The 16635-nt window shown below is 31.7% G+C and overlaps 2 protein-coding genes and 1 long non-coding RNA gene across 3 annotated transcripts; 2 read left to right on the top strand and 1 right to left on the bottom strand.

Moving 5' to 3' along the window:
• The first annotated feature begins 656 nt into the window (after positions 1–656).
• LOC137809339 (beta-galactosidase 8) lies at positions 657–6536 on the top strand. The gene is made up of 19 exons (XM_068610483.1): positions 657–867; positions 975–1070; positions 1418–1530; positions 1607–1673; positions 1759–1851; positions 2016–2159; positions 2306–2394; positions 2536–2641; positions 2737–2824; positions 3029–3147; positions 3600–3758; positions 3875–4077; positions 4167–4255; positions 4703–4800; positions 4934–5047; positions 5150–5251; positions 5459–5670; positions 5761–6097; positions 6211–6536. The coding sequence occupies exons 1-19, from the start codon at positions 703–705 to the stop codon at positions 6316–6318; spliced, it is 2502 nt and encodes an 833-aa protein (XP_068466584.1). The 5' UTR covers positions 657–702; the 3' UTR covers positions 6319–6536.
• A 185-nt stretch (positions 6537–6721) lies between these two features.
• On the top strand, positions 6722–8459 carry LOC137809542 (fasciclin-like arabinogalactan protein 11). Its single transcript, XM_068610676.1, has one exon. It carries the CDS (start codon positions 7314–7316, stop codon positions 8184–8186), a length of 873 nt encoding a protein of 290 aa, XP_068466777.1. The 5' UTR covers positions 6722–7313; the 3' UTR covers positions 8187–8459.
• A 1757-nt stretch (positions 8460–10216) lies between these two features.
• On the bottom strand, positions 10217–14681 carry LOC137809634 (uncharacterized). Its single transcript, XR_011080795.2, has 2 exons — positions 14444–14681; positions 10217–10511 (listed from the first exon to the last, which is right to left on the bottom strand). It is a non-coding gene; the product is annotated as an uncharacterized LOC137809634 (long non-coding RNA).
• Between the last annotated feature and the right edge of the window lie 1954 nt (positions 14682–16635).

Here is a 16635-nt window from a genome sequence, read left to right as displayed (position 1 = left end):
GTTCAGAAAATAAATGAGTGAAATTTGTTTTAGTAAAGAATCATAAGTAATTAGAAAATCAAAATAACGTAAAGATGAATGATTAACAAAGCTGTGTCAACTTACACAAAATAGAAAAATTAATTAATTAATTAAGAATATTTAAAAAATAATTAATATGACAAAGTATCATACAATCAGAAAATGTTTTTTTCTTATTAATGTCTTCAAATTTTGGAGACACCATGTAATTTAAAAATGAAGGCATAATTTTAATCTTTTAAAATATTATGATATTTTAAATTCCTCAAACTACTTTATTTATATAAATAATAGCATCCAAATAAAATATTAAATTAAAACAATCTTCTACTGAAAAATAGTTTTCTTTCTTGCATTTTTTTTTAAAAAAATCTGAAGATCTTGTGCATAGAACCTGCTTGCACAGATTATTGTACAAGCTTAAGTATTCAAAATGTTTAACAAATAAGGAAAGATTCAAATGTAAGATCAAAGAAGTGATAAATTTGTAAAAAAATTATGACATAAATAGAAAAGAAAAAGGATTATGGTGCAATGCACTCTTTTAATACTTGTTTTGTTTCAAGTGTCTTAACTTCAGAGAAATGGTTGGTGCCTTTAAATACAGGAAATGAAACGAAGAAGGACTCATTCCTCAGTTGCTTGTGTTTGTTTGTTTTGTGCTCACAATCCCAAAAAGCAATGAAAGTGACACATATTCTGTCGGTTCTGCTTTGGTTCTTCTGCATTTATGCCCCTACTTCGTTTTGTGCAAATATCACGTATGACCACAGAGCATTGGTCATTGATGGCAAGCGCAGAGTCTTGGTCTCTGGTTCTATTCATTACCCCCGTAGCACTCCAGAGGTTCTCTTCATTACCCTCTTTCTATGTCTGTGTAATGTTACATGTAAACTACTTTTTCCTATGTTTTTCAAATTTGGAGTTAAAAAGGGTGGTGTTTGTTGTTGCAGATGTGGCCAGACCTCATTCAAAAGTCCAAAGAAGGAGGACTTGATGTGATTGAGAGTTATGTTTTCTGGGACTTACACGAACCAGTTCGAGGCCAGGTCCTCTTCTTTTTAGTTCTGTTCATGTTATTATTGCTAATACCATTTTTTGTATTGTTTCTGTTGTTCAATCTTACTTGCATTGCATTGTGTGAGTGTGTTCATTTTTCAAGGTTGCTCAGCAATCAAGCACGTAAAAACTTTCATAGGGTCTAAACTCAAAACCAAAGATAAGTGCATGCAGCTTAGGAAAGTAAATGATCACTGCTTCACATATTTTTCTGAGTTAATAAGAACAATGTAGTCAGATCTTGAAAACATGAAATGGAGAGTGTATTTCTTGATGCCAATCAGAAGCTTAAATTTGTGATTAAATCAATGATGGAGTGTGTGCTTTGGCTTGGCAGTATAATTTTGAAGGTAGAGCAGATTTGGTTAAATTTGTGAAGGCAGTAGCAGCAGCAGGTCTGTATGTGCATCTCCGGATTGGTCCATACGCATGTGCTGAATGGAACTACGGGTAAAATATGATCTTTATATGTATTTTTTCACAAAGAAGTTCGTATCTGATCATTGCCTTTAACTTTTCTGAGCAGTGGTTTCCCTCTTTGGCTACATTTCATTCCGGGAATTCAGTTCCGAACTGATAACAAACCGTTTGAGGTTATTATAACTTTTTCTTTCTTTCTCCATGTCTCATTTTGCTGCCTCTGCTTCCTTTTATCATGTGAAATTGAATGGTCTTCAGGATGAAATGAAGCGGTTCACTGCTAAGATTGTGGATATGATGAAGCAAGAGAACCTCTATGCATCACAGGGAGGACCTATTATTTTGTCTCAGGTTTTTCTTAAACTTTATAAAATACTTGTCAATTTTCTTTTATAAGAATTATGCCATCCACTTGTGGAAGAGTAATCTAGAGAGACAGTCTGCAATGGCCTACTGCATACCTTTTTAATATGAAAAAATTAAGTAATACTGGTATGCATACCTTTTAATGCCAGATTGAAAATGAGTACGGGAACATTGATTGGGCCTTTGGTCCTGCTGCTAAATCCTACGTCAAATGGGCAGCATCAATGGCAACATCTCTTGATACAGGAGTTCCTTGGGTAATGTGCCAACAAGAAGATGCTCCTGACCCAATTGTAAGTTTTCTTCTTTTAGCTATCTACAAAAACTGTTGTGGTTTATATCTTAGTATATTGTGTATTTTCCTGATTCCTGGATAGAGAAATCTTACTATGCTGCTGTATACACTTATTCCATAATTTGTAATCTCATCAACTCTCAGATTAACACATGCAATGGATTTTACTGTGATCAATTCAATACAAACTCTTACTCGAAACCGAAAATGTGGACTGAGAACTGGAGTGGATGGTTAGTGTCCTTTGCTACATAAATAATTTAGTTATTTGAATGTCAGACTCAAAAATATGATCTGATTGATTGTGTATCACCTTTCTCATTCAACTGTACTTTTCTTTTTGTTGTAACCTTTTGAATTCTGTGAAACTGTAGGTATCTTTTATTTGGTGGTGCTGTGCCTTACAGACCAGTGGAAGATATCGCTTTTGCTGTGGCACGCTTTTACCAGCTAGGTGGAACTTTTCAGAATTACTATATGGTAATGCAATCTTACATGTTGTTTAAGAATTTAAGCTATTCAAGATAGGAAAAAAGCTGATGCTACAACTTTTTCTGTTCCTTGCTCGGAAACAGTACCATGGAGGGACTAATTTTGGCCGAAGTTCTGGTGGACCTTTCATTTCTACTAGTTATGATTATGATGCTCCAATTGATGAGTATGGTATGGAGTCTTTCAACCTTTATATCTCATATTAATTTTTGATTCTGTAGAAATATATAAACTAGTCAACCTTGCTCCCATATGCACTAAACAAGAAAACAAACAACTTGTAACTTAACATCACATTCTCATTTTATATGTAATGATAAAACTCAAAATTTTATGTATATTCTCTTAAAAAAATATCTGAACTGCATGATGCAGGAATTATTAGACAGCCTAAGTGGGGCCACCTTAAAGACTTGCATGCGGCCATAAAACTTTGTGAAGAAGCACTGATAGCTACTGATCCAACAATTACATCTCTTGGACCAAATATAGAGGTAATAAGTGATCCTGTCAAATTTAGGGCACAATGTCCAGATTATCTTAGTGTTCTACATATCCCAAATTTTACCAAAATATTACATTTCTGTCCCGAAAAATGCCATTAAAGTTTAGAGGTCTAGCAGATCTTGTCAACTTGTCATAGTTTCCTAGTTCCTGCCTCCTTCCCAATTTTGTGTTGCTTTTTATTGATTGTGGAAAAATACTGCAGTCTGGTCAGTGATGGTTCTAGTCTTTCTTTTCTGGGTTAATACTTGTTTCACTACTTTATCAAGATTTCGTCTCTTCTCTACAGATAATGTATACCATTTAGTTAACATAAATGTTGGTTGAAGGATCATGAATGTCAAACTCATTAAGATTTGGAATCAACTATCCCAATGGTGTAGACACTTCAGTGACATGAATCGTATAATTACATCTCTTAACATTTACTATTCAAACACAGGCTGCAGTTTACAAGTCAGGAGCTGTATGTGCTGCCTTCCTTGCCAACAACGACACAATTGATACAAATGCGACCTTCAATGGAAAATCATATCACCTGCCCGCATGGTCTGTCAGCATCTTACCAGACTGTTTGAATGTAGTGCTTAATACAGCAAAGGTTTGAAAGAAGTTAATTTCAGAATGCATGTGATTAATCTGTCTATGGTTTAGATCTTTTCTTTCGTTTCCTATTACAAGAAGTGTCATAACCTATAGTTGTTTATGATATGATAGATTAGTTCTGTATCTATGATTTCAAGCTTCACAACTGAATCTTTAAAAGAAGAGATTAGTTCTTCGGATAATTCTAGCTCGGGATGGAGTTGGATTAGTGAACCTATTGGCATCTCAAAGGCTGATTCATTCTCAAAATTTGGGTTAGTGGAGCAAATAAATACAACTGCTGATACAAGCGATTACTTGTGGTACTCATCAAGGTAGATAGTATACCTTCTACGTTGGGAAAGCTTTATTCTGATATGCAATTCTCCTCCCCACATTGACACCTTCGTGGTTTTTTCTGCAGCATCGATCTTGATGCTGGTACTCAAAGTGTCCTTCACATTGAATCCCTTGGTCATGCTCTTCATGCTTTCATAAATGGGAAGCTTGCAGGTATTTAAAATTTAAAGCAATGACATGATGACATGTATGCTTGTAAGTTAAGTATTTTGGATGCCTCTATACGTTCTTGTTTAAATTCCTTGGTAATATTTTAAGGCCTGGCAAAGAAATTTAGATAATGATACACAGAACCAAATTTTACAACAGCCTTTAAGATTTCATTTTTTGTTTACACGTTTCTTCGTCCTATATCACCCATATGTCATCCAACACTTAATTCTCATCTTTTTTCTTAGATTGTAAAATTTATGACATAAAATTGATATATGAGACACATTGTCCAGTATCCCTTTAAGCAGGCAGCAAAATAAATTCATGGTCGATTAAGATCAATGGTTCATGACTGTTTCTTCCTAAAATGTTCAGTTCTTTATATGGAATAATTCATTATTTATCAATAACGATACTTATCTCTGACATTATCGAGAACTTTTTCAGGGAGTGGAACGGGTACTACGATCAAAGTAGACATCCCCATCACACTAGTGGCTGGAAGGAACACAATTGATCTCTTGAGTTTAACAATGGGGCTCCAGGTTTGGCTTTTCTTCTTGTAATATACATTGGCGTCTTAATCCCCCCCCCCCCCCCCCCCCCCACACCATTTCACTTTATAACCAAACCAGTTCTCATCACCACATCAACTAATGCAATTCTTTTGCGCATTAGAACTATGGAGCTTTTTTTGAGACATGGGGTGCAGGGATCACTGGCCCTGTGATACTGAAAGGTTTGAAAAATGGCACCTCTCTTGATCTATCCTCCCAGAAGTGGGCATATCAGGTTAGTTTCATGCTCTCAAGCGTAACCAAAGCCAGTTTTTTACTCTCATTTTGAGGTTCTGATTGAAGATAGCTTACACTGTTTATAATTTTGTGAATTCAGATAGGTCTTAAAGGTAAAGATTTAGGTCCATCTAGTGGCAGTTCTGGTCAGTGGAATCCACAATCTACTTTACCTACAAACCAACCGTTGATTTGGTACAAGGTAATCTTGATCAGAATATGGAATCTATTGAAATTAATCATCCTCCTATTGTAATAATAACAGCATAAGCAGACAAAGTCACTTTTACTAAACTGTGTGTGCATCTGATATCTTCGCAATCACACATTTCATATAAAATTAAGGGAATGATACTTTAAGGCAAATAGTTTTTTTGCTGTTAACTGATGGAAATACACATTGTATCAGACAAACTTCGTTGCCCCCTCTGGTAGTAATCCTGTTGCAATTAACATGACGGGGATGGGAAAAGGTGAGGCTTGGGTGAATGGACAGAGCATTGGGCGGTACTGGCCTACTAATGCCTCTCCAAGTGGTGGTTGCACTGATTCGTGCGATTATAGAGGGTCCTATAAAGCAACCAAATGTCTCAAGAACTGCGGGAACCCATCACAGACATTGTAAGTGCTAGATATTCTGCATGAAAGAAGTTGAAACTTGAAAGTAACTTGAAATCATGCTAGATACTGATTTAGAAACTAATCATGCAGATACCATGTACCACGATCATGGTTACGACCTATAAACAACACACTTGTTTTGTTTGAGGAAAGGGGAGGCAACCCTAAGCAAATCACTTTTGCTACAAAACAGATAGGAAGTTTGTGCTCACATATATCTGACTCTCACCCTCCACCTGTAGACTTGTGGAATTCAGATGCAGAATCAGGAAGCAAAGTAGGGCCTGTAATGTTACTGGAGTGCCCTTATCCTAATCAGGTGATCTCTTCCATTAAATTTGCTAGTTTTGGAACACCTCAGGGGGCTTGTGGGAACTTCAAACATGGAAACTGCAGTAGCAAGAAGGCTCTATCCGTTGTGCAAAAGGTGTTATCTTGCTTTCTCTTTAAATAAGAAGTTCATTGATGTCTTTCTTGTAGCAAATTTTATTTTGTTTTTTCATCCGGATTATACTTACTCTAAGGAGCATCTTTTAACAGGAGTGCATTGGATCAAGCAGTTGTAGAATTGGACTATCAACTAATAAGTTCGGAGATCCATGTACAGGAGTAGCAAAGAGTTTAGCTGTTGAAGCTTCTTGTGCATAGATGTGTTGCTTCAAGCCCACTTATAAGTTTGTACTTGGTTGAATAACACTCTGTACTCTCCCAGGTCCCTTAGACTGAGTTGAAATTGATTCCTCGTTGTTCAATGTTAAATGGCATTCTGGTAGTCAACTAGGCAAAAAAATGTCAAACAAAACAGTGTATTTTTTTATGAAAGAGGAAACTCTTCATTAATAAATTACGTGTGATGTTTAGTCGTCTTTTTTACTCTAAAGTAAGGTTTCTTACTCACTAGACAAGAAATTGTTCCCATACATAAGAGTGGGAAAGAAAAATAATGAATAATTTCTCTAAAATAAAATTCATTATATTAGGAGTGTGTTTTTTTATCGGCATAGTTTTAGGAGTGTAATTTCACATCCTATTAGACCACGTATTTGATTCAAGTGAGCGTGTTTATATGTAAAATATAAGAAACATACAATGAATCTAATAGGTTATGTATTAGAATTATGATTGGAGATATACACCTAATATTATACAAATTGTTCGACCTGCTCATGATGATCGAGAGACATGGAAACTAACTGACATTGCTTTTATTGTTTGATCAACCACTCTTTCTTTCGCCTTATGGTACTCAGAAAAAGAAAAATAAAGAAAAAAACTCATGCCGTTTGATTACAATGGTCTCAGCAAAAAGCAATACTATTCTCAAAATCATTTGATTGCGATGGAAGATTGGTATGGCTATCAATCATTAAAATGCATTGCTCCATGCTTAATATATCGGTATACCATCGTTGATGCAACACCTCAATATCCTTGGCAGCTTACAACTGAGTGTATGCTCACAAATCACAATTTAAGGTTTTAAAACAAAGCCTTTCATCTACCTATCATTGTCTCCAACTCCCAAACTTTCTCTATAAAACCCATCCCCACCATATCAATAATGCATCAACAGCTCATTACAATTCCTATCATTTGCACTCCTTTCCAATATCATCTCTAAACCATCATTTAACAAAACCAAAATGATGAAAAAGCAACGTCTCTTGTCCTTCTCACTAGCAGTGCTACTTTCATCTTTGTTTTTCACCACCACTTTAGCCCAGTTAGCACCAGCTGCTTCCCCTCTAAAACCATCCCAACCTATCCCTACACCACCAGCTGCAGCCCCGAAACCATTGGTTCCCTCATTGCCACAGTCACCAAGTGATTCCACCCCTGACACTGCAGCTGTTGACATTGTTGGAATCCTGAGGCAGGCTAAGTCATTCAACATCCTTATCCGCCTCATGAAAACCACCCAATTGATCAACCAACTCAATGCACAGCTCCTCACTACTAAATCAGGTGGCATCACCATTCTTGCACCTGATGACAGTTCCTTCTCTGAACTCAAAGCAGGCTTCCTCAACTCTCTTTCTGATGGCCAAAAACTCGAGCTCTTACAGTTCCATGTTCTTTCAGACTATGTGTCCAGCTCCAACTTTGATACTCTAACCAACCCTGTGAGAACACTTGCAGGAGCTAAACCTGGAAAGGTGGAACTGAATGTGATAAGTTACGGAGGGAGTGTGAACATCTCAACAGGGGAGGTTAACACCACTATCACAGGCATAGTATACACAGATAAGCATCTTGCTATTTATAAGGTGGGAAAGGTGCTTCTTCCTATGGACTTCTTTGTTGTTGCTAAGGCACCTGCAAAGGCACCCTCATTGGCTCCGGAACCATCAGCAAAGGCTCCTAAAGCGGACAAGGAGAAGTCAATTTCTCCAGATTCCTCAGATTCATCTGAGATTAATGGCACACACGATACCTCTGGCACTGTTAAAATCAATCATGGAAAGTGGTTGTCACTTGTCCTTGGACCAATTCTCCTTATTATATTGTCATCATGAACCAAAATTGGTTTCACTGAATTTGCCAACGTTCAAGCTAGTATACTTTTGATGTTCAAGAATGAAATGTGTTGCCTGATTGCGAGAAAGGAGTGAATATGGTGAGTCCAGAATGAAATTCGAATATTGTAGCGGTGAATTTATCAGAGTGGTTGTTGTTTTCCTCTATAAACTAATTTAAGTGTTGTGCTGTTGACTTATGGTTTCCTCAATATATTTACAAGCTTATTACGCCTTCTTAAGAGAAATTAATACAAACTGTCCTTGTACCAATTTCCACCTCCAAGTTTAAGCATACTGCATGTCATACTTAAATATTTATTTATAGCTCGTCAAAAGAAATATATTTATTTACAAGGTTAGACAATGAGTAGTTGTAACGTTTGGTAATTCAATATAAACAAATAATGGTTGGATTACAAAACTTTGCTAAAATTGTACATATCCCTCTTATAATGTAAAGTTGGATATGAAGAATTTTCCAAATTCCAAAACAATACATACCATTCAGTTAATAATGAAGAGTGTTTTATCTTCATTTGTATGCTGAGCAAAGCCTTTATCTTTCTAACTCACCTTGCTTGCTTACATCATTCTTTCTCAACCTCAAAATAAAAAGGAAATCGCTTCTTCCTTTTTCCTCACATCAGAACAGACACCAGCCATAGCAGATTAGAGTCTCAATTGTGCAACACAACCATTATAACACTCCAGTTCTGTAACACAAAAAGGATGACGCAACAATCTCTCTGCCTCACTTGTACTTGCATTATTAGAGTCTCAATTGTGCAACACAACCATTATAACACTCCAGTTCTGTAACACAAAAATGATGACGCAACAATCTCTCTGCCTCACTTGTACTTGCATACTCACCCTCTACGTAGATGATCCTTACACATTTCTTCTTTGAAGATCCACATTTCCATGGAAAACTCACCTCATTAAATGTTCATACACTTCCTTTCGGTTACCCAAATACAAACTATATGCAGCATTTTCAAATTCAAAATTTAGAAAAAATTTCAATCCATTCAAATACCTAATAGATGATCTAGGTGCTACCATCCAATTTTGTCCATGATTATGTTGTATTAGAGATAAAAACAAAATATCCAATAAAAAACACAAAATAACCTATTACTAACAAAATTGTCTATGAACTTGAAGAATTAAAGCATAGTAAGTAACTATTCAACAATTAAATAGATCGAATAAAAACTTGAATCTAAGTCTAGAAGCGATAAATAGCACAACAACAACTTTATTTTTCTTTTCCTGAAAAGAAAGAGTTTGACTAAATAATTACTTTAGAAGAGAAAAATAATTGCTGTAAAAAATAAGCAAGCCTTGAAAACTAAGGTTAGAGAAAAAAAAGTGAGAGCATCCATAAAACTACAAAAAGAGCCTTGAAAGCTAGCATATATGGACCTTGTATTCTTATATCTTTTGTGAGATGAGATTGTTTACTTCTGTGTTTTTAAATTGTAAGAGACAAGTTTCAGAAATTTTGTATCTAAGTCTCAGAAATTTAACAAACTCCAATTTACTTTAAAACAGTTTAATCAAATTTGACATCTTATAAGGTCTAAAAAAGCAATCCAGATTTCTTAAGTTTCTCAGGCCTGCATCAAGGTGATATCAGGTCTTGTGTTTCTAAAACAACGCAGGAAATGCTTAGAAAAATAACAAGAAACAGGTAATTTGATAGTATCCATTCTCTCTCTCCCAAATAGATATCAGTATCTCAAGTGATTACTTTCATATTTTCAGATAAGGAATACCCCAGATTTTTCTTACATACACGTTACCTTGTTGTCCTACCAGTAGAGAACACCAAAGAGACAACATATCTTAAAAGTTAAAATTGTTTAATAAAATGTCCATCTTTAGGTTAACATATTTAGTTTTCCTAAAAAAATAAGGGGTAGCACCAGACTTGTAGAGTTTTAGTTTATAGATTCTTTAAACAAAACAATGTAAAATCTCAGAAGTATAAACTATTTCAAACCAAAACCAAGTCTCAAAAATTTAACAAACTCCAATTTACTTTAATAGTAGATCTATTCATTAACAATGCTCAATTGAAAATAAAATAAAAATTAACAATGCTCCAACAGAGATCTAAAGATCATATACAGAAGCATCAAGAGGTCTAATTCAAAATGAAGCATTCCTAATGATTATCATAAGCATTACACGAAATTATGTTTAATGACCAAAACATAACTTCTACTACCTCACGAATAATTCTAGCATACCTTCCTCTGCTTGGATATTGGTTGATCAACCAAGAGTTGTTGGAAATCACCAAGAACACTGGCACTGCAATGCAGTAAAGCAAAGTAACCCGTAAAACAGAGATACTATTAAGAAGTGGACTTTAAGCTTAACTCAACCCTATAAAACCGGTTCATAGAGTGAGGTTTGCACCCACTTATATATTATGAAAGACTCTAATCTCTAGTCGATGTGGGATCTCCAACAGATACAGACACATATACAGGATACGGTTAAATTAGAAATTATAGAACACAGATACGGATATATATATATATGTATTAACATACTTGGTCATCCGAAAAAATCCAGAGAAATATTTATAAAAAAAGTCTAACAAAACATAAACTTCTGTAAATCATAATATTTGATTTTTATATTTGTTTATCCTCATTAAAAAAATATACAACTTCTAATTCCGATTCATCAAGAGATAATCAATATCAAGAATTATTATCATCAAGTAAAAAGTTATCTCACAATTTAGTTTTCTCTTCTTTGTATTTTGAGAGGAGATGAAGAAAAATATGGACAGATACTAAATCTTCCGCCCTTTTAAATGTCATCTTATTTCTTATTTTCAAAAAAGATGTATAAAAGAGTAGGTACTTCAATTCCTTTCACAACAAGAAGAAGAACACAGTTGTTCAAGCAATTTAAGGATCATCTTCTGAAGTGTTGGTGCATGAGCTCCATGAACAACCCACAATGATTTTGCATCCATTTTATCTTTATCCCTTAAAGAGTCAACATTAAACAAAATATTCTCTTCCATCTGAAAATTCTATATTTACCTATCTCCTTACATCCGGATCATCAAAGTACATCTTAAAACATTTATTCCTTTCATAAGTTCAACATCTTGATGTGGGACAAGTCTTTATAAATCTTCATTATTTAACCATTTATGACTATAATATCTACAACATTAAGAACATAAATTAATATAATATTATAAATTTATGATATTATAAATGATATGTACGCAATAAAATAAAACTATAAATAATTTAACTATACAATGTATTACCTTAGGTCTAAAGAATGAGCAAGGCAATGAAGAGATGTGCTACGTTTAGTCCAACCATCCATTAATATTGAGTTTACTACCTCAAAATACGATGAATTAACAACTTTTGTCTTTTTTTCACGTTGATATATGACCTTTTTCATATCTTCAATAATTTAATCTCACATTTCGTATACTTAAGTGAATAGTAGCCATAATTGTATCTGTTGTTTTTCTAAGAACATAGAACATTATAATTAGAAGCATTAAAAGCAAGTATGTAATTAACATTCATCCACCAGTTATCAGTCAACAAAGTTTCTTTCACAAATTGTGCACTATCCACATTATTCTCAAGAATACCATTCATCACTAATAATCATCTCTTGAAGTTCTTTTTTCAAACTTCTAAACATTTTTAGCATGACATGGTTGATGCAAATCTTGTTGGAGCAAGAGTAAGCAACTTCAATGAGTTAAAGTTATTGAACATTGATAATCTCATAAGAGTGTCCTACAATAAAGGTTTTAATAAAAGTAGCATTATAAACAATTTGAGAGATCCTAAAACATTGTTGATAAATATCACTATTTCAGTATTTTTTTTGCTGCACAAATATTTTTTAATGCAAGATTGAAGAAGTGCACTACACAAAGAGTTCAAAAGATTGAAGAAAATTTTAATTTTATAAGCATACACACGGCCTTCCATACAACTGCATTATCAATTATAATTTGCACCACATTTTTTAGCTCAAACTCCGTAATTACATCTTTTTAGGTGTTTAGGAATAAACTTTTTGTTCTTTATCTCACTTGATTCATCTATTGACTTCAAAGGTTCTTTACAAGCTTCTTTCAATATTCAAGCGAGAGATACTCTTGATTGTGAAATAGCGAAGATGTTTTATTCTTCAGGATTACCATTTAATCTAGCCAAAAGTGCTTATTATAAAAGTGAATTTTCTTATGTAGCTAATACTTCTAATCTTAGTGAATATGTACTACCAACATATAATAAATTGATAGGCCCTTTACTTTCAAAAGAAAGAAGTCATGTAAAAAATATTTTGCAACCTATACGAAACTCATGAAATCAGAAAGGTGCAACAATTGTTAGTGATAGGTTGTGAGATAAAGGACAAAGATTTTATTGTTAATCACACAAGATATGCAATTATGGAGGTTGAGCCAAAAAATGTGATACAAATTATAACTGATAATGCAATTATATATGTAAGGCAACAGGTATGCTTATAGAATTAAAATTTTCTTCAATTTATTGGACTCATTGTGTACTGCACACCTTGAATCTTGCATTAAAAAATAGTTGTGCAACAAAAAAATACTATAAGAAATATTTATGTTTATCAACAATGTTTTTGAATCTCTTAAATTATTGATAAGGACTCCAAGAGATAATTATTAGTAACAAATGGTCCTCTTACAAAGATGATAAGAGATAGTGCACAATTTATGAAAGAAACTTTATTAATTGATAATTGGTAGATGAAGATTGATTATATACTTGTTTTTACTACTCCTACTTATGATTTTCATAGGAAAAATAAATACAAATATGGCTACTAATCACTTAGTATACGAAATGTGAAATTTAATTATTGAAAACGTGAAAAAATGTCATATACCAACCTGAAATAAAGACAGAAGTCAAACATTCATCATTTTTTGAGATAGTAAACTCAATATTAGTTGATTGCTGAAATAAGAGTAATGCATTTCTTCATTGTCTTGCCCTTTCTTTAAATCCAAGGTAATAATACATCGTATAGTGAAATTATTTTTTAATTATATTTTATTATGGACATATTATATATAATATTATATTAATTTATGTTTATATATTTTTAATGTTGTAAATATTATAGTCATAAATGGTTAAATGAAAATTCACAAATATTTGTCTCATCTCATGGAACTTAATCATGAGATGAATGTTTTGAAAGGTACTTTTGACCATGTGGATGCAAGGAGACAGATAAATATAGAATTTGCAAACTTTTCATAAGGAAGAGAAGATTTTTCTAATGTTGACTCTTTAATGTTAGAGGTAAAATAGATGCAATATAACATTAGATTGTTCATAGAGCTCATGCACCAATACTTCAGAAGATAGCTCTTAAATTATTTGGACAATTGCATTCTTCTTGTAGTTGTAAAAGGAATTTGATTACTTACTCTTCTATACATTCTTTAAAAAAAAAGATGACACTAAAAAGAACAAATGGTCTAATATTTTTACATAGTAATCTTCATCTTCTCCCAAGAAAATCCTTAAAATAAAAAAGGAGAAACTAAATTGTGAAATATTGAAAGAGATGAACTTTTACTAGATGACAATGAGATTCTTAATATTGCTAGTTTATCTTCTTATCAACCATAATTAGAAGTTATATTTTTTAATAAAAATAAGAATGAACAAAAATAAAAATCAAATATTATAATTTACATAAATTTATGTTTTATAGATTCTTTTATAAATGTTTCTCTTACTTTTTTTTATGATAAAGTATATTAATATATATATATATATATATATATATATATACACCGTAGCGTATGCATGTTTATGTTTCATAGCTTAGTACGAGCCATTGTTATACCTAATCAACTCCGACCGCCATCAACTCACCACAAAAACACATTGCAACAGATAGCAGAGACCTAGACAGCTTTTGTACATTCATTTGGCTATGACAATTCTCACACAACCAAATGATGCCCTATAAACTCACCACCATTCCACCCTGTTTTTCCATCATCCTCATTCATTCTCTTTCTCACTAAGTATCAATCAATTATCCTTTTTTTTAGTGTTACACACATATTCAATCCTTATCCTATTGAAGATATGATAAATGCAAAGTAATTAATGCACTGCAATGCAAAGTAAACACACTACAATGCACTAAATGCAAATTAAAGAATAGAACATTGGACAACATACCTTCGTCAAGGAAGCCCCAAATGTTCTCAAGGCGTGTCGGCGAGGTACTTCAACCGTCCCGCCGTAGATCCAGACTCAGAATTGGGAATGGAGCTTGACTTGAGATTGGGAGAGGGAGGGGATTCGACCATACGGAGGCGATGTTGCTGGAGATATAGTGCACACAGTGCAGGGAAGGAAGAGAAGTTGACAGTGTTGGAGAAGAAACTGAAAGAACACAGGTTAGGATTTCGTGAATGCTTATTAAATAATAATAATAATAATAATAGATAATATATTCTGTTACATTTTACAATATTTTAAATTAAATGTAAAATCAGTTTATATTTCGATTTAATATATTTTTGTGAAAAAAATGTTTTTTACTCTTTATTTGTAATTCAACTGCTTAAATCAGTTTCTCACATCCTCTATATTCTTTTCTTTGAGTATAGTATATTTCAATTAATAGATATTAGTCTTAATTTAAATCAGAAAATGTATTTATAAAATAGAAAAATTCTGACTTTATTATACTTTTAAAGGATAAGTAAAATAAATTTATTAAAATATTATATAAAATATAAAGATGAATAGTTTAATATTTAATTGATTGTTTTAATAAATTATATATATACATACTATTTTAAAATTCCTATATAAAAATAGTTTTTAGCATATATTAAGATTTTGTAATAGATTATCATATGTTATATTTATATAATTAAAGAAACTGTTATTTTTTTACATTCTTGGAGTCCTTACGTACATATAATAATTAATAACTTTGATTATGCAAAATTTCTTTTTTATAAATTTTTAATTGAATTATTAGATGAATCTTTGTATTTATTATTATATTATTATATAACAAATATCATATTTTTAAATCTACTACTTAAGCCCAAAAGGAACATCCAGAATGTATGTTAATATAATTAACTGTATAAACTAAAAGTATACATATTTTATTCTATTTCTATTTTAACAACATATTTCATTTATTATTGTGATTTTGAATCTTTTCTAATCTTTTCTATACTTTTTTAAATCTCATTTTATAAATTATTTAAAAAAATTTGATAATTAATAACTTTGATTATGCAAAAAAAATAAAATTTTCAATTTTCAATTGAATTCTTAGATGCATCTTTGTATTTATTATTATATTATACTGTTATTAAAAAATATTATATTTTTGAATCTACTATTTAAATCCAAAAAAAGAGGCAGAAAGTATGTTAATATAAGTTAATATCAATTAAATATTATAAACTATAAATATACAGATTTTTTTCTACTTCTTTTTTAACAACTTACAATTTTTTTATTAATTATTGTGATTTTGAATGTTTTATAATCTTTTCTATATTTTTCTAAATCTCAATTTATAAACGATTTAAAATATTTGAAATTTAATAACGTTGATTATGCAAAAATTCATTTTTATATATTTTCAATTGAATTATTTTAGATGAATCTTTGTATTTATTATTATATTATTATTTATAAATCCAAGATTTAAGTCCAAAAATAACAGCTAGAAAGCATGTTATAATATAAGTTAATATCACTTAACTATTACAAACTAAAAATATAAATATATTTTTCTACTTCTTTTTTAACAACATACAATTTTTCTATTCATTATTGTGATTTTTGTATGTTTTCTAATCTTTTCTATATTTTTTTAATCTCATTTTATAAATTATTTAAAATATTTGATAATTAATAACTTTGATCATGCAAAATTACAATTTTATAAATTTTAAATTGAATTATTAGATTAATATTTGTATTTAGTATTATATCATTATATAACAAATATTATATTTTTAAAGCTCCGGTTTAAGTCCAAAAGGAACAGTGAGAAAGTATGTTAATATAAGTTAGGTATAATTATTTTTTTTCTTATATTTATATTTAGGTCAATATTCAGTTTAATATAATATTTTAAAAAATTAATTTGGTTTCAAGGTTTTTAAAAGGGTTTAATTTCATCAGTTAAGTTTCTACTAATTATTTGATAATATGGCACACATAATGACATTTAAGGTTTGAAAATTAGAAAAAAATATTAAGAGGAATGCGGAGGGGACAGCTATTGGTGGTGGAGCTACGGGAGGAAGACGGCGCCATTGTGTTTCCTTAATTTCTGCTATGACTCACATACATTTATCCACTTTATTCCAATTAGACCACATTGATAGAAG

Source organism: Phaseolus vulgaris, chromosome 11, assembly GCF_051622355.1.
Source record: "Phaseolus vulgaris cultivar YP4 chromosome 11, ASM5162235v1, whole genome shotgun sequence".
In the NCBI taxonomy this organism is placed as follows: Eukaryota; Viridiplantae; Streptophyta; class Magnoliopsida; order Fabales; family Fabaceae; genus Phaseolus; species Phaseolus vulgaris.
Note: the sequence above shows the minus strand (reverse complement) of the source record. Positions and strands in the feature narration are given on the sequence as shown.

What these genes read in the sequence shown, in the direction of transcription:
- LOC137809542 (XM_068610676.1), top strand. Translation starts at nt 7,314, where the DNA reads ATGATGAAAAAGCAACGTCTCTTGTCCTTCTCACTAGCAGTGCTACTT.
- LOC137809339 (XM_068610483.1), top strand. Translation starts at nt 703, where the DNA reads ATGAAAGTGACACATATTCTGTCGGTTCTGCTTTGGTTCTTCTGCATT. An exon ending in TGCTCCAATTGATGAGTATG is followed by an intron (nt 2,825 to 3,028) that starts GTATGGAGTCTT and finishes TGCATGATGCAG; the next exon opens with GAATTATTAGACAGCCTAAG. An exon ending in CTCTTGGACCAAATATAGAG is followed by an intron (nt 3,148 to 3,599) that starts GTAATAAGTGAT and finishes ATTCAAACACAG; the next exon opens with GCTGCAGTTTACAAGTCAGG.